Source organism: Falco punctatus (genome assembly GCF_963210335.1).
Source record: "Falco punctatus genome assembly, chromosome: 13".
NCBI lineage: Eukaryota > Metazoa > Chordata > Aves > Falconiformes > Falconidae > Falco > Falco punctatus.
This window is the reverse complement of record NC_137593.1, coordinates 13,473,392-13,491,121: the sequence shown is the minus strand read 5'-3', so window position 1 is coordinate 13,491,121 and position 17,730 is coordinate 13,473,392. Positions and strand designations below refer to the sequence as shown.

At 46.3% G+C, this 17,730-nt stretch overlaps 2 protein-coding genes across 4 annotated transcripts in view; both read right to left on the bottom strand.

Moving 5' to 3' along the window:
* Window positions 1-984: 984 nt before the first annotated feature.
* On the bottom strand, window positions 985-12,203 carry LOC308072483 (uncharacterized protein). Its single transcript, XM_080409437.1, has one exon. It carries the CDS (start codon window positions 9,536-9,538, stop codon window positions 8,729-8,731), a length of 810 nt encoding a protein of 269 aa, XP_080265563.1. The 5' UTR covers window positions 9,539-12,203; the 3' UTR covers window positions 985-8,728.
* A 139-nt stretch (window positions 12,204-12,342) lies between these two features.
* The window catches only part of IL1RAP (interleukin 1 receptor accessory protein), a 45,285-nt gene continuing 39,897 nt past the window's right edge, over window positions 12,343-17,730 (bottom strand). For all 3 annotated transcript variants that reach the window (XM_080409433.1, XM_080409435.1, XM_080409434.1), the window contains exon 11: window positions 12,343-15,985. In XM_080409433.1, coding sequence (XP_080265559.1) covers window positions 15,405-15,985 — 581 coding nt within the window. In that variant the 3' untranslated portion in view covers window positions 12,343-15,404. The remainder of the gene's footprint in view (window positions 15,986-17,730) is intronic.

Here is a 17,730-nt window from a genome sequence, read left to right as displayed (position 1 = left end):
ACAGGGCAGGTTTATCTAGGGTAAGGTATCTAGAAGTACTCAGATACCCATCTCTCAATATTTTTTTCTTAAGGGAGATAATAAGTCATACTTTACCGTAGACATCCATAGGAAAAGCGATCTCTAGCAACCTTCACTTCCACCTCCTGCTTCCAAAGCAGGCATTTGGTGATATACCTCAGCCCAGATCTGCTTCCTGATCACTTCTGTGAGCGCTTGCTTGCCTAGTGATATTCCTCAAAAACAGCTGATGTAATTAATAAGCATTGACGGATTAGTTAAAGGGGTGAACCTTAAGGGAGTTGCTTGAGGCAGTAAAGGAGTTACTACAGGTGGGACTTCTTATAAAGATTTTCCTTGTCACCTGCTAGCAATGTTACTTAATTATTTGGTGCTTTCTATCTTTCAAAAATGAAGGACAATATTAATGTAACTAGTCTAGTATTAATCCTGTCTGCTCTGCTTCTTCAGCCAGGAATGAGAGGTAGCAAGAGCTTCTAACAATCCATAGTTATAAGGGGAGGGATGTTACAGCATATGGTATTTAAAAAGAAAGGCCAAATGCCAACCTGGGAGGAAAGCAATGAAAATCATATAATGCAGCAGTTACTCCAATCGAGTGATAAGGGTGACAGCAACTAATGGGGAATGCTGCTAAGGTGTCAGCCAGGCAGCTGTGAATTCTCAACAATAGCCCTAGAGCTTGCTTTTGGGCAAGTTGCTCTTATTATTCTAGTGTTTCTGTAAAAGCATTGGCTAAACAGAGAGTAGGGGTTACCTTTAGTCTATTAAATGAGTGGTCACAGTTCCACTTTGTAGTACTATACTGGAAACCTGCTCTTTGCCTGCTAACTACTGCATTTCAAAAAATCCAAACTATTAAATTTATCATAAATAGAAGTGCAATTGAAAATGCCAGGATGAGTACATTTTTTTAATTGGAATGATGTACATTTATTTAATTGGAATGAGAAAAAAATGTATTTTCTCTGCTGTACCTTTCATTGTTCCATTTTCTTTCACAACATCACCTACTAGAGACTAAATATAAGCTACCCACCATACTGAAAGAGCTGGTGACAGGAGGTGACAGCCTGCAGGCTTCTCAGATCTGGATGCTCCAGCGTTACACTGGTGACTGGCAGACGCATCTGCACATGGATTTGGACCACGCTTGCTAATGAAGTCACTGCTCCAAAGCATCTGTTATGTTGACCTCTTTGCTGTACGTAGGGACCAAACTAGTGAGACTTAGTGTACCTTCAGGAAGTTCACTGTCAGGCTACGTATGGCAGCTGAGATCACACAAAATAAGTGTAAAGCCTCTTTAGCGCATAAGGTGTCTCCTGACATCTGTGTAGCGCCTGGCACACACTTCCTTACCTGTGGAGGATGCAGAGAAAAAATATGCTAGGGACTGAATTGTCCAGATACTGTTGTAGCTGAGGGTATAAAAGGGCAGGAGGCAAGCTGTACATTTCAGTGAGGAGTAAGTGAGAGAAAGCAAGCAAGCAGGTAGGCTGGAGTACAGCCAGACAGCGAGTCTCAACCACCTGCTACGTCTGTCTCCCTCTAATAGTCAGGCTGGTGTGCAGAGCAGCTGGAAATATTTGGATGCTGTTTGTGTGCATGACAATGGTTATCAGGAAGCTTCAGATACAGACAGGCAAGAATGACAGGTAGCTAAATTAGAAATGAGGGTGGGAAGCTAAATCATCTTGATCTAATTTACAAGGTGGTGACCTTGGGTCCCCCCTTGGCATAAAATTAATGTAAAAGGAGTTTGCAAGCAGTTGAGCCAGACTGAGCAAAGTGTTAGATTTGGAGTGAGCTCTGGACAGCTTCCCAATGATGTCTGTGCATAGGAGCTTGGCAGGAGTGAGGAGGGGGCCATGTGGGAGAAGTCTGGCTCACTGATAAGAACAAAGCAAAACAGGTGCAAGATGTCCCCAGGGAAAATGATGACATAGCCCGGTTACTTGGATCTATTTCCATATGTCTCAAAAGAAGCAAAGTTAGTGTGATATGAATGGGTTCTGCTGATACTATTGGCACTTATTAAACTGTACCCTTGAAAACTTCAAGGGAAAGGAGAGCATGAAGCCAAGCAAGCGGGAAACTAGCACCCAGCATTAATCAAGCAGCCCTATATGGGGTTATCTGGGGAGCTGGATAGTAAATAGATGATGGCATAGCCCAAATGCCCTCACTTTTTTCCATTCAGGTCCAGCTTTGTGCCAAATGCTGGAAAAAAGTAGACCAACTGAGCATTTATGAACCAGGACTGGCAGGATTGTGCTGCTGGAGTGGATGAGACCAGCCAAAATAGATGTGGATGTTATTGCTAAGCCACTCGCCGTCATCTTTTGCAGGTCATGAAGAACAGGAGAGGTGCCCAAGGGCTGGAGGAAAGCCAATGTTGTTCCAGTCTTCAAAAAGAGCAAGGATGACAGAGGAACTACAGGCCAGTCAGCCTCACCTCCATCCCTGCAAAGCTGGGGGCACAGCTCATCCTGGAGGTCATCTCAAAGCATGTGGAGGAAAGGAAGGTTATCAGGAGTAGTCAACATGGATTCACCAGGAGGAAATCACGCCTGACCAACTTAATAGCTTTCTAGGATGGAACAGCTGGCTGGGTTTATGAGGGGATTGTGGTGGATGTTGTCTACCTTGACTTCAGCAAGGCTTTTGGCACTATCTCCCATGATGTCCTCACAGGTAAGCTCAGGCAGCGTGGGTTAGCTGAGCAGACAGCGAGATGGATTAAAAACCAGCTGATATATTTGTTGGGGGTTTTTTTATGTAAGCAAATCTGAAAAGTATAGTGAGTGAGTCTGAAGTGCTATCTGATGCCATCAGGGTGTTAAATGCAGGTAAATGACATGTACAGTGAGGCTGGTACTGAATGGGAGCAAGCAGCTGCTCTCTTGTGCATCACCACAAGTGGAGCAGATGCTTTTGAGGCAGAGATGTGAAACAAAACGGTAGATGTTACTCTTGCCTGCCTCCAGAAAGGAGCATGCAATTAAAATGTAAGCATGAGTGGAGCAGAATTTTATTTCACTGGCAACAGTGTGCATTGAAAGAGTGTGAGCAAAGCAGAAGGCATGGATTACTGTCTTCAGAGACATCTCCATTTGTGTTGGCAATATATAGGAGAAAAGAGGTATTAAGGCACTATCCACAGCCAGGTTCTTGGACCTGATACAGAAACATGAGTGAGATTTGAAGAGCTGATACAATCTGATATGCAAACATGTTGATTTTTTCCAGCTAGCTCTAAGAATACAGTTGGAGGCTTTTCAATTGCTAGGGGGTTGGTTGAGGAGCCCATGGCATCTCTGTCCTAATTCTTTAATACATCTTAGAAGATTGGGAAACTGCAAATGCTGAAAACTGAGAATGCTGGGCCAATGTGCAGAAAAGTGCAGCTTCAATAACCAGTGCAGATCTGATGGTGTGTGTAGACTGGAAACTGTTTTTCAAAGGAAAACACTGTTTTCATTTAAGCTGAAATGTTCTAAAAGGGACTAGTCTTAACAAAGCATGCTGTAAGCAAAACAGAGTGAAATGCCAACATGTTTTTGACACTCTTGGTACAGCATATTTTGAGCTTTGCTTAAAAAACTTCTCGAAACATGTTTATGTTAAAAAGAATAGAAGTTAAAATGGGAATCAAATATTTTCCACTTGCTATGGATATAAATTGCTAAGAAAATGTCATGCAAAATTTTGATGTCATCTTGTGCTATTTGTGTTCTGTTTGATGACAGGAAAGGAGGAAAAAAACCCTCAAAATAATAGGATTTCTGTGAATGGGAAATTCAAGTTCTTTGTGAATCTGTATGGGACACTGCAGGGTCATTCCCAGACTGGTCAATATGGAATTGCCCACATATGGAATTTCAAGGGTCCGTGTAATTAGTTAGTAGCCAGTGAACATAGCTCGATGGGAGCAGGTATTCCCTAATGACTTCTTCCTATCAATAGTATTTCCAGTTTGGCTGGTAACTGTGGGTACATAGATGTGGTAGTGTTTTGTAAGCATCACCATGTGCAGATTAACATCAGGTTTTTAGTTCTTCATCCATTAACCTATAGATCTCAAAAGATGAGAACTTGTCATTGAACATGTTTCTGATGGGAGTCAGTGTCTTCGTGACTGATCTGGAGATAAATAAAATATCACTTGCTAATAACCGTGGCAGATGGCACAAAGATTGTCTGTCATCGCTATTTCCCGCTTCACCAAGCATGCAACGTGATCTGGCTTGCCTGATGAACTGGCCCCAAGCAGATACAGAGCAGCGTAATAAAAAAATTCATCTAAGATCATGCCAGTGGAGTGCCAGGGGGCACCTCAGCCATAACACCTCATTGGAAAAGGTGTTGGAGTGGACAAGCAATGAAGTTTGGTTCCCCACTGACGTGTGGTGGCATGAAGGAAAGAGTCAGTGGGAAGCAGTGAGTAGTGGTGGATCAGGCACTTCACCTCCTTGTGCAGCCCAGGCACCACGAGAGACATCTCTGCCGCCTGCGGTGTGAAAATTAGTAAAGAGCAAAGTAAAGGAAGAAAACCTTTTGGAAAACCTGAACACAAACCTTTCATGGGCAATGGGTTGCCAGCTGATTTGGCAACACCGTGCAAATACCCCCCTGGACAGAAAAATCCCTGAGAAGTCTCTTTGCTGCAGCAGGGGAAGGAAGGTAGAACAAGAACCCTGTCTGGAAGCAAAAACCAGGCAAAACAACAATCAGGCGTCCTATTAAGGGTGAGGCTGATTATTCACTTGGACAAATACTGCTGATTTGGAAAACTGATGTTTTGAAGCCAAATGCTTTTGTGGCAGATCTGTTTTATTAAAGTACAAATCATTAGCCTGATTACAGGCATATGAGTGTAAATGTTGTGTCCCCCGATGCCTGGCCATCACCATGACTGGTATTATGAAGAATTAATAATTCTATAAACCATTCTGTGACATTTATGTGTCTCATTAACATCTTCGCAAAAGGGGCCTGTGGTTCATTTATTATGTCTTTTTACCTCTCCCCAGCATGACCAGTAATGGTACATAGCATGAACAAGAGTCAAACCTTGCCTTTTCTGCAGGCAGCTATGGAGTCATTCATTCATTTCTCCTCACTCCTGCGTCAGTGTTTTAACTCATGCATTTCCAGAACAGCACTGTGCTTTCCTGGGTGCCAGGTGAGGCCGAGTGCCTGGGTGATGAGCAAGGAGCACTTCCATCTCCCAGGCTGCAGCTCCGTGCTATGGGTGCACCCTCCTGCATACATGACCTCGTATGGTCTCCCCTGCCTGACATGGCTCTGGGTTATACTGACGTATAGGTCGTACTGGGCAGACACCATCCGAGAGGTGGTGCTGCCCTTCACAGATATTTGTGGTGAATCAACCATGGGAGAAAAAAATATAAATGTGGAGCAAGGATTAAAGGTTTGAAACATTTTTTCCCTATTTATGGCATCTGTTGGTTCCTTCACAATCTTGTAACCATTTGGGAAAATGTCTGCTATAAATACACTTAAATCAGATGCTCTGAGATCAGCATCTTAGTGTAGTAGATGAGAATAAAAATCTTGTTGATGTTAGGAAGAGGATTTGTTTAAGTTCTTGCAGGTTAGTGATTCACCCAACATTTCAGATGTGAGGAACAGCCCATCATCTGCAAGTCCAGTAGGACTTGCTAGGGAAAGATCTCCTGGGTACCAGAGCTTTGCAATCACTGAAGACAGGTTGATGTTGAAATGGACTAAGTGACTTGCCTGTGTCCCCTAACTGCCTAGCTAGCTCTGTTCAGTGTCTTCATGACACCACCAGCCTTCCACAGATTGAAAACAGCTAGATAACAGTAGAAATATTGTACAAATGGCTCTGCACATTATGATCTGGTGGCCTCGTACCGTTGCGTGACATAGGTAGGATATACAACATTGTATGAATGTTTATCATTAGGGTATGGTAGAAATTCTCCATATATACTAATTCAGCTCCCCTCTGAATGGTTCTCTTGAGAGGACTGGGTGGGGTGAAGGGGATTATAGTATTGTGCTGACTTAATTTTGGAGATGTTTGCATTTTTTTATACAGCTGACAAATACATGTGTGTCAGAGAGAAGAGCAGTGACTACAGCCCATCTGCACCAGTCAGTGTCAGATGGGACATGAACAGATTTTAACTGATTTTCAGAGAGCAGAAATCAACTGCAAAGAGTTTGCCCTGGCCCTAAAGCAGGACCTCATGCTGGCACTTGCAGGTATTGCTACGCAACGTGCTCAGGGTTAGAGATAAATACAAAGGAAATTGGTTCTAGGGTTTGGCCCCCTGTGTCCTTGCTGAGATAGCCCATCCAGCACGATGTGTTTGGGCTCTGGGACCTTGGACTTGGGGGCAAAGTCCCTGCACACAGTGAAATCCACCACATCTCAGTATTTGTTAGGAGAGCAACCAAAACTCTGGGTCCGTTTGGTGGGTAGGAAAAGGAGTGGTAAAATTGCATTAGCTCTGTTGGAGCAACAGAAGCAATGGCCCTTACCAGTTTGCATTTGTTCTTTCATGAAGAGCTGACAGTTTGCCCAGAAAGGCTGGGTATGGCCGCTCTGTACATCTGTTAGAAGTTCCAGCTGTTGTTACCTGTATCTTTGGATTGATGTAGTCAACCGAGACACCACCATAGTTAAATAAGGGCAAAGTCTGTAAATAAAAGCTGTTTAAATGCCAACAAATAACAAATATGCTGACTCTGGAGGTTGATTGATTACAAATTATTTGTATTTTGTAGCTTGTGTTTTCAGCTCTACCGGACTCATTGACAGTACCATCCCACATCTAGTTGTAAGCAACTGGAGCCATTTAACTATTTAATGGTATTTTGATTATTTGTCACAAAGCATTCTGCAATTTATCAACTTGCTTTCCAAGTATCTCATTCCTGCTCCTCCTCTTTGATCAGTGAAAATGCACACACAGACAAAACTTTTCTGAGCCACTTACAATGTGTCTGCTTGAAATTACAGAGAAATCCACGCCTGGAGAGTTCTCTAGACTCTGAATTTCTAATTCCTACTAGGTGGTGGTGGGGGTTGCCCTGATGTTTTTTTACATTGACTCAACAGCAGGTTTTTTGGTTTCTATTTTCTCGGTCTGCTGCAGCAGGGCTGTTAGGATTCAGCTCACAGATTCTTGTAACAGGAGAGCCGTCATCTGTGCTTGATCTCAGAAGGAAAGGATTGAAAAAGTCAGGGCAATACTGGGGAAGAGAGGCTGCTGAGGAAGGAAAGTGATGTGTGAATTATAACTGGGCTTCAGCACCGTTAAAAGTGGAGAGATGTGGCCCCTTCCTTCCTCACAGCCCCAGCAATTTCATTATGGCTGCACCTGAGGACATCAGATAAGGGCCTGTCCTGGGGGCCGCAGACCCTGTACCCCAAGGGCTCGGTTCATGTTTCAAAAGCAGAAGAAAAATAATTACTTGCCAGCCTGAGAGGCAACACCAAGACAGACCAGAGTGGTGAAGGAGAGCATGTTTTTGTCTCAGGGGAAGAAAACAAATGCAGCGTATTACTGGGTCTGAGCATCAGCTGAAGGCGGCCAGCTGGCTCCCAGGATTAGCACCCTTCCTTGGTGGGGAGAGAAGTAATTTTACAAAGTGGAATGAGGCAAATGAAGTTTTCATTGCAGATGAAGAGTGGGAAACACTGCTGACAGCCATCTCAATGGACTGATGAAACGGCAGCCCCAGGGAGACTGACTGTTCAAAGGCTCTTTCAGTTATTTAATGAAGTGTGGTTGAGTTTTGACCCCTCAGCTTCAGTGCCTGAGGTTTTCTGTGAGTGTTTGAGGCCTTACTCCTATTCCTGAGCTCATTGACTACTCAGGGCATTTTAAAAATCATATTTCCATAGGTTTGTAATGATATTTTTTTTCTTGCTGCATGAAAGGCCACACAACTGCCAGAACAAATTCATCATATGGTGGAGCCAGGAGAGGGACCGAGCCCAGGAGCCCACTGCAAGCACTGGGAGCAGGTGGGGACGTCAGCCAGCCTGGGCAAACCACCACCCCAGGCACCACCTGGTGAACAAGGCTCTAGCATTTACCAGTTCCCATGGCACTTGTAACAACAGCAGGTTAAAGAAATCTGTTTATTTAGAGAGAAGAGACTTGTCTGAAGACTTTTGACCAAGTTCATTTAAACCACAGTGGATAACGCACCATGCTGCACGGTGCACTCCTGCGCTGGTGTGAGCTCCCATTGCCATTAGCAGTTTTATCCTTTGCAAAATGCAGGCTTGCTTCCCCTTCTCAAAGGTTACTGCCAGGAACACGGCTTCTCCCCCCTCCCTCCCTCTTGTCCCCCGGCTGGTGACCTGCCCTCCCGCACTGGACCCCACCAGCAGCCCTGCAGCAAGCACGACCACAGCTGGGGATAAGCAATGCCAGAGAAACACATTTTTAGCTCCACTTGGCAATTTCAATTCAGGAGAAAGACCCAGGCAGGCAGCCCCCAGCTGCTGCTCTGTGTGTGGCTGCAGGTCCCCGGCTCAGACCACCAGCACCAGTGATACTGCTGCAGTCCTTCATGCTGGCACAGGACTGATGGTGACTGACACCATGTCAGCCCGTGACATCAGAAAAATATCTTAGTTGAGGCTGCAGTGAGTTTCTTTTCTGGCCTAGCACCCGCAACACCGTCAGCCTCTTGGCTAGAGTACGTAGAAGTCGTTGTTGTTTGACAGGTCGCTGTAATGGCAGAGGGCAAGAGCAGGAGCCTGTGCTGGCAGGGGCTCGGGTCGACTCCTGCTCTGACCCCCCTGCGCCATGGGCCCACCCGAGCCTGGCTTGCAGAGATGAGCGTCCCACCGGGGCTCAGCCACAGCCCGATGCTTGCGCTTGAGTCTGCTGCCGCTGTTGCAATAGGTCCCACAACACTGGCATGTCAAGAAGTGCTTGGCTCGGTGTTTGGCCTTTGACTCAGGGGCCGAGGCCATCCCTCCGGGAACAAGAGTCCCTGCCGTGGTGCCCTGTGGGCTGGGCTGCCCTTTCAACCGGCTCCTTCTCCTCTGGACGGGGTCCAGGCTGATGTCTGACTGGGAGGAGCAGCTCTCGTTCCAGCCGGCACCGGCGCTCAGGCTGCGCAGCGGCAGGGCAAGCCGCAACGCCTTCCAGAACTGGGAGCCAGAGCGCTTGGACTTCTCCCCCTTCCAGGTGACAAAGGAGACAGACTCCTTCAGCTGGAGGATGCTGGGGTGGGTGCACTGCAGCGGCCTGTACTCCACCACGATGAGCTTGGTGGCGATGGCGTTCTGGCACATGATGCCCAACTTGAACTCCAGGAGGCTGATGCTCTTCTCCGTCAAGTAATCGGGACTCAGGACCACAATCATCCTGCGGCTCCTCTGGATGAAGTCAAACACAGCTTCGGTGGTATCTAAGAGTGCAGGGACAGAGGAATTGGGATGCACAAGGGGGAGGGAGTGGGGAGAGAAAAGCTGAAGGAAGCTGTTTGGTGGCATACCTGCACAGCTCCTCCCTTCCCACGGAGGGAAACCTGGCACAAGCCCAGTGACTTTTGAGTTGCCCACGCACCTGCTGGCAGGGACTGCAGGAGCAATAGCAGCATTTTTGCTTTGCAGGGGTTTTTTGAGAAGGCTGAGATGGTAAACAAGCCAGGATGGCAGGATGAGCCAGGACTGTACTCTGACTCCTGCCCTACACAGCACCACTCCTGCCCAGGGAAATGCAGGCTCTTGGTAAAAGGCAGGTCTTGTTTGGGAAACACCTGCCCAGACCCACACGTCTCTCTCTCACGCTCTCTCATCTAGAAATGGAAGCCTCCAAACTCAGAAAGCAAAAATGTGAGCCTTAAACCTTTCCATGAGTTCCCCTATCCATGATGGAGGATGAGAATACTGTCCTTCAAAGCATTTCTGGGGATTAATTGCAGTTTGTAAAGCTCAGCAAGATGCTTAGCTGGAACAGTGCCAGGCAAGGGCTGCATCTCTTTCATTATGAATGTTAAAAAGCAGCAAATCTGAAGGATGTCCTTGGACTTCCATTTATGGCTTGGGATGCAGTAAGCATATTGAAGGTGTCATGGCTAATGGGTGAGCAGTGGAAAGGATGGAAATTAACAGGGCTATGGCACTTAACAAATTAACCCAAGCTGATTAACAGAACTGTAAAAAAATTTAAGAAGTTTTTTAAAAAACAACTTACTGAGTGTGGGTGCCTGAGATGGGGGGGACCTGAGGACAAGGTGGTGTTCAAGCCGGAAAGGGATTACTGGAGCATCAGCTTGCACACTCAGAGAGAAAAAACCTGCCTGCAGGAATGTCTTGCAAAAAGCTGTTCTGGGGAGAAGAGCTACCTGCTGCTTCCATTGCCTTTCACACTGCTAAAACCCCGATTCCTCAGTCTGGAGACTCCTCTCCCTCCCCGCCGGTGGAACACTGGTCTTTTATATAAATAAAAATACCGCTCCTTCCCTGCCATGGCAATGTCTTTTGCTCTTCCAGCACCTGGCTGTCTCTCTCCTTCCTTATCTCGCAGCAGAAGGTGCACCGTATTGCACCTGGATGAATCTGATTTAAATACTGTACAGAGCAATACTTTTTTTTTCAGCTACGTAACTAGCTGTAAAACTCGTCATCATTAGATTATTTGGGGACCAAGAACTTGGAATAGGAAAAAGGATTAAACAATAATATCCTAATGGAGAAAGTAAGGCACTCTTTGGTTCTTTAACGTAATACTAAGATTAAAATCAAACTCTTTGGAGTATGTTTTTCTTGTATACAGTTTGGGTGGAATTCCCCACCTGACACATACTGATTCATTGAAACCAAAAGTAGATGACAGTCAGTACTGTCAGAATTGTCACTTAACACCACAAAATGTTCTTACCACCCTATCTCAAAGGCACAAAGAATTGGCAGCAAGCTCCCAATTTACTGAGTCCAGACCTCATTCAAACCTTTCCATAACCGATTGAGATCTGTTTTGAAATCAGCCAAGCTTCAACATTTTGTGAAAGGAAAAGCCCCTTTGCTTGTTTGAAAGGTCTTTCCTTTTGAAACTGGAATCACAGAATCACAGTGAAACATAGGCAGGAGCAGCCCCTGGGAGGTCACCCGTTCTACCTGCCTGCTCAGAAAGCACAGGCTCAATTAATGTGAGTGATTCCAACACTGCTGAAATGAAATGTTTCGATTGAGCTGACAGTGATGGTTTTCTTTCACCAGTTTTGAATTTGCAACACTTTCTAAGACTCAATATTTTTTGGCAGAGAAAATGCTCAAATTCCCGAAGATAGTTTTTATTTCTGAGAAAGGGATGCATTTAGACTTGGTTGACCAGGATACCTTGGGATGTTCAGTTTACAATGTAATCTCAGCTTATGAAAAATCCTGACTGGCCACTTCACAGTCTCCAGGCAGGATGGTCCCTCCCTGTGACACCAACAGGACAGGGTGGGACAGTGAGCAACGACACTGCAGGGGTTTGGGTACCAACAGAGCTGGGAATTTGATACTCTTGGATATCTGCTTTATACTAAATAAATTCCATCTGTACTACATGGTTATGAAGGACACTGCATTTTTTTGTTGGTTTACTTATGTCTCCTACCCTAATGCACCCCAGAGATATAACAGAGGACTGCAAGAGCCATACATTTGTCCCAGCCCAATAAAAGCTGAGGGGTCACAGACCCCAAATCCACAGATGACTCTGAATCCATAGATCGTGACAATTATTCATTGCTCTACTGGTCTGGAAGTGCTAGGCTCTCTCTCTCAACTTACCTCCTAGCACGCAAATAAGGGAAAAAGGCAAGAAAATGGCTTGGATGAAAAAATATGGTGCTGAATGAACCTTTTCTACCCAACTACCTGGAAGGTGATGGGCAAAGCAGCCTAAGAGTGACTTTCATTTCTGTGATTAGGGCAGATTTCCAAGACACTTGTTCAACATTCTGGCTTGGTCTATCAAGAGGATGGTGTTTCCTTCCCATCTTTCTATCTCATGACTGCAGAGTGAGTACTGTTCAGGTCAGAGACCTTCTGTGTGTGCACATCCACTGCTGGGTGACATCTGAATGCTGCACATCATTGTGTTTCTGCTTGCATGGCTCTGGTAGCAGCGGTGGTGCCTCAGGATCTCTACGGGCACGCCACGAAACAGCCAGGAAAATGCCCCCCCCCCCCCTAATGAGGTGTCCCCAAATGATCTTGATGCTTGGACTACACACAGTCATCTTTCTTTTGCAGATGCAATGGGGAAGAAAATGATACTTATGAGAAATGCACAAGGACTGAAATGCAGAAGCGAAAATGTTTTATTGAAAAGCAAAATAAAATAATACTGACACTTCACAGACCAAAACCACAAAACATACAGGAAACAGAAGGGAAAACTTTGGACCAGCCGATCAACATCAAATGGCACGGGGCGGGTGGGGAGGTATTTTTTCCAGTTTGTGCCATGCTGTTTCCCCATGAAATAACAATGAAGAACTTTATATGAACTGCGTATTGCTAAACACTAGGTTAGAGCACAGAAACTGAAATGAATCAACTGAACTAGACAGATGCTCTGACAGAATTCCACAATGGAAACCACATGTGGCACAGGATGAAATGGCAGGCACATCTGAGGTGCTTTGCAGATCTACATTATGACTGGGACTGGGCTTCACCCCTGGCCTGAGAGCTCCCGGCAAAGCCAGTGGTAAAGCTCCCGGGGGAGCAGAGCCTGCTCCAGCACTACCCCTTGCACACTGCTCCCTCGGGACCTCTTGGGCCCCTTTCAGACCATCGCACCTTTTGCCTTGTGGGTGCTCTGCTGATGTCTCTCAGTAATCCTGTCGTGGGATTGCGATGGCACCGAAGGCTACTGCAATGCATGCCAGAGAAAGTCCCAGTCTATCATTTATTTGGAAAACTCTCTGAATAAACCCAGCAAAATAAATTAGGTGGATTTAACCTCCTAAAATAATAACTTACTAAAACGTCAGCGGAAGTTCTCTTCGTACCTCAGCCAAAAGTGAGATGTGATGTGGTAAGCTCTGGGATGGTAACTAAATTTATGTGCTGTTTTGAGTCACTTTTTTAAAAATCGAATTGGAATCCAACACAGTTCTGCTTTAGCCTCAGGGCCTTCCCTCTCCCTGCAGATCTGGCAGCCAATTACCGAGACGCTGAAAACACAAACAAAAAGGTGAAGGTGGGCAAAACAACGTGGTCGCAATAGGTTCACAAAGTTGAGCATGGTTTTGGGTGCTATCTCATATAAACTAAGCAGATGAGGAGCTCCACTACCTTCAGTGAAGCTGATTGCAATCTGATCTGCTTAAAGCAAAGCCTACTTGGGGTGGGTAGGATGAAGAGGAAGGTGAGAAAGAAGTTCTGTTTGTTCCACATTTGTACAGTACTTGCCCAATGGCACAGATGGCTGCGGCTCCCCGCTGCCCTGGAATAACATCATTAATCATGAGATACTAAGAGCAAGAGGCTTCACTGCTCTAGGATTCAGCCCCACACCTTTAATCTTGGGCTGTTTACTGCGATGCCCTTAAACCTCCCTGCTCAGCCAGGTGAACAGCACACAGACTCCAAATTGTAGTGCTTTTTTTAATACCATTATGAATGGATGTGCTTCACCCGCTGGAAGACAACAGAGTGAAAGAATGAGTCAGAGGTGACTCAGAAACAAACATTATCAACGACAAATAAGCATGCACTTAGTGTGCATAACACTAAATTCCACAATTAAGTGGGCAGGTCCTCGCACTGGGAGCTACAGGTGTATGAAGACACCCCCAGAGCTTGTAGTTCTATGTGGAAACATTGTGAACAACAGTACCAGTCAATGTCAGGGTCCCACCGTGCTTTGGTCTGTCGTACAAGGGAAGGGATGCTCACCTCCTGGGTCTGAAAAGCCTGTCTGCCAGGGGTTAACTCACCAGGCCCTCTCCTATGCCTGCTGTCTCCCACTGAAGCAAGGGCTGGTACTTAGTGGGTTATTTTTATATTTCCATTTTGTGCAAAGGTCGGTTGCAGAAGCTGAGATACATCCTCTGTTCTGCAACTCTGGGCGGGAAATAAGTTGGGCAGAGACTTGCTTTGTAATGCCAAGGCTAGGTTAAACCTGAGTCCTGAATTATGAACGGTGAAATTGTTCATACCCAGGCAGAGAACACTGAAGCTTCATACAATCATAGAATAGTTTGGGATGGAAGGGACATTTAAAGGTCATCTCGTCCAACACCCTTGCAACCAGTAGGGAGATTTTCCACCAGATCAGGTTGCTCAGAGCCCCGTCCGACCTACCTTTGAATTTTTCCAGGAATGCAGCATCTACCACCTCCCTGGGCAACCTGTTCCAGTGTTTCACTACCCTCACTGTAAAAAATTTCTTCCTTAAATCTAGTCTGAATCTAACTTCTTTTAGTCTAAAACCACTACCCCTTGTCCTGTTGCAACAGGCCCCTACTAAAAAGTCTGTTCCCATCTTTCTTATAAGCCCCCTGTAAGTATCGAAAGGCCGGAATAAGGTCTACCTGGAGCCTTCTCTTCTCCAGGCTGAACAACCCCAACTCTCTCAGCCTTTCCTCATAGTCTTACCCAGCTAGACAGAGCTAGTAGTTTTTATTAAGTTCAAACAAGTCTGTAGGCTCTCCTGGGGAGTTGGACATACATCCACTGTCACCCCAGAGGTCTTGGCAGCGCCTTGCACGATGCTTTCCCCCAGCCAGCAGCACAGAGACAGTAGGTGGCTTCAGTAGTAAATTGGGGTACTTGCTTGTGAAGTCCCTGAGTTTACTCAGCAAAGAAGCATCTCTCAGACATGCTCCATGGCCCGTACTAATGAGACATTTCCCCTGGACTACAAGCATTACAGCCCTGAAGAATCTGGGATACTCAGGAGACTGCAAAGTCCCAGAGACTAACCACTCATTAGTAGAAATGCTACAATACAAATATCACCTAGCAGAGTTTTTTGGAGTTTGGGTTTTTTAAATGCTTTTGTAACAGCCATTTCACATTGCCAAACTACCTCAACGCACCTGCTCCTCCAGAAATGCAGGGAGCAAAGATGAGAATCCTCAAGAGTCTACACTCCTCCCACTGAAGAATGATCAGGACTATATACCTGGCACATGTATGAAAGGTTCTGTATTGGAGCCACCTTTCAAACTGTTCCCCAGCCTCTGCAACTGGGACCAACAACCAGGAAGGAGCAAAGCCACTTAGGAGAGGAAAGGAACTCAGTCCTGGATGCTAACAAAGGTCCCAGAGGAACTGCATCTAGGAGTACTGGCCTGTACAAATACTAAGCTATCCCCATGTGAAGGCTGCATCCCACCTGAATAGCCCAAATTTAGATGTTGAGCCCAGGGCTTGTATGGTTGATGACAAGGATGTGCATCTGCAGAGGCAAGGCATATGCATCTTTGGTCTCTCTACTGCCAGGGCAGCAGAAAAGCTGCATGGAGGCATCACTGTCCTCTGAACTGCTTGGGAAACACGCTGAGTTCCTTTCCACTGCCTGGCCTAAGTTGTGGCTTTTTGGGGTTTGTTTTGTTTTGTTTTCTGACGGTGTCAAACATTTTTCAGGGATACGTATGAGTTTCTCAAGGCTCAGACTCCTGCCGATTTTTTTCACTGGCATTTCCACCCGCAGCTGATTCCAGAACCTGCCCTTTGGGAACTTGGATTTTTCGCCTTTCCATTTAATGACAGTTAAGGCCGCCTTGGCCTGCTTCAGCTCCTTCACTTTGCTCTTCTTGATGGCTTTGTACTGCACTAGAATGACTTTGATGTTGCCCTTGGAGGCCATATTCTCTAGGCCAGCCTTGAGCTCCAGCAGGGCCTGTGTCCCCTGCAAGACGTAGTTGGGGCTCAGGACAACAAGCAGACGTCGGCTTTTCTGGATGAAGCTCAGGGTTTCGTCTGTGACAACTGGGAGAAAGAAACATTGAGGTAGTTAGTGATGGCTGAGAACCTGCTGCTGAGCTTCTAGTGTGACACCAGGTGTTTCTTGAAGGGGACAATAGAATCCCTTGGAGGCTCTCTCTGGAGACTATACAGGTCCTTCCCAACCCTGCAAGTGATTCCAGGTATGGCCTACTACATCACGGCTGGTACCCACTGTCCCACAGAGTGACACCTTCTACTCCCAGCCCCAGGCTGCCTACAGATGTGTCCCTCCCTCTCCATGCTACATGGAGATGCCTGAAGCACTGTACTACACAGCAGTGGCACCACCCAATGCTACGAGGATGCCATGTGGCCAAGAGGGCAGCTCTAGTAGGCTCAGATTTAGCTTCCTTCTAGTGAGAGTGGAAAAAGAGGCTCTTGGGAGCAAAGCAGGATAATTGCCAGCTGGACACCACATGATCTCAAGGAAAAGACTCAGCCTGAAAAGTGTCAGGAAGCCTGAATGCCTGTGCTTACATCCTCCTCTGGCAGATGTCCAGAATGACTCTGGGTAATCCCTTCACTCCTTTTGCCTCAGTTTCCCCACACCAAACCCAAACAGTAAGTATCTACACCTTTCCTAAGTGTCTTCACGGTTAATTTGCTTTGGAAATACCGCCATCCTAACTCCTTTACTCATCCAGCTGTTCCTGTCGCAGTCATCGATGAAAGCAGATTTGAGTGTTTCTAGAAGTGACAAGTAAACTGCTCAGGACTTTTAATGAAGTGTCCCAAAAGTTACATCCCTTCGAGCTGCAGAGATGTCATGGTAACTGTGGATCCTCTTTGAGTTTCTAACATCCACAGGTAGACTGCCCTTAGGCACCATTCTGTAACTAATGTGAGAATTCCCTCTAAGTGTGAATCCCAATGCTTGCACTCTGCTGCAGGATCTCCCAGACTTCATTGACACGGGAACGTTCTTGACTGGTCAGAAAATACAAAGGAAAATAAAATAACACTGACGGGCAACTTCATTTAGCTGTCAAGCACGTTTGATTAGTTCCTGTCAGCAAACTTGCAGGATAATCCATCTCCCACTGTTTCTTCATCAAGGACAACATAACTCCCTATCCAAGACACAGATGCATACCCTAGAGGCATGACACCAGCTGCCAAAAGCTATTCCCTGGCCCACTGTGCTTCCCTAAGAACAAGATTAGTCAAACCCTAGCTAAGAAGTGATGGGGAAGCCCCAGCAGTGTTGCAAACAGCAGCGCAACGATGAACCACCTCGCAGTGCTCCAGAGGGCTGGTGCTGCATTGAGGCTGGCAGTGACTGCCATGGCGAGCAGGGATGGAAGCACTCCAGAGGTGAGGGTGAAGGGCAGGGAGCCCAGGAGAGCTGTACCGGGAGGAAAATGAGACCCTCCAAAGGGAAAGGATGGCAAGAAGCAGCAGAGGGAACAGGAGGGAGATGTACATCTTGAGAAACAACTGGTGAGAATAGCTTAGAGCAAACCTGCTCTGAGCCTGGCACTAGCATCAAGCAAACAGAGCCTGGAGGGTGCCCTGCCATCCAGGCTGTCTCTAGAAGAAACATTTGTTTGCCCTCAGACTTATTGGGGCGATGTCAACGATCTAGGAGATAAAGGGAACAGATCCCAGACTGATCCTGCTCCCACTGTCATGCAGCTGGGATGAGACTCCAAGCAGTTCCTCCTGCCCTACCCAAAAGGGACCTCTATGGACTTTATCAGCACAGGTTCCGTCATCAGTGGGGTCCT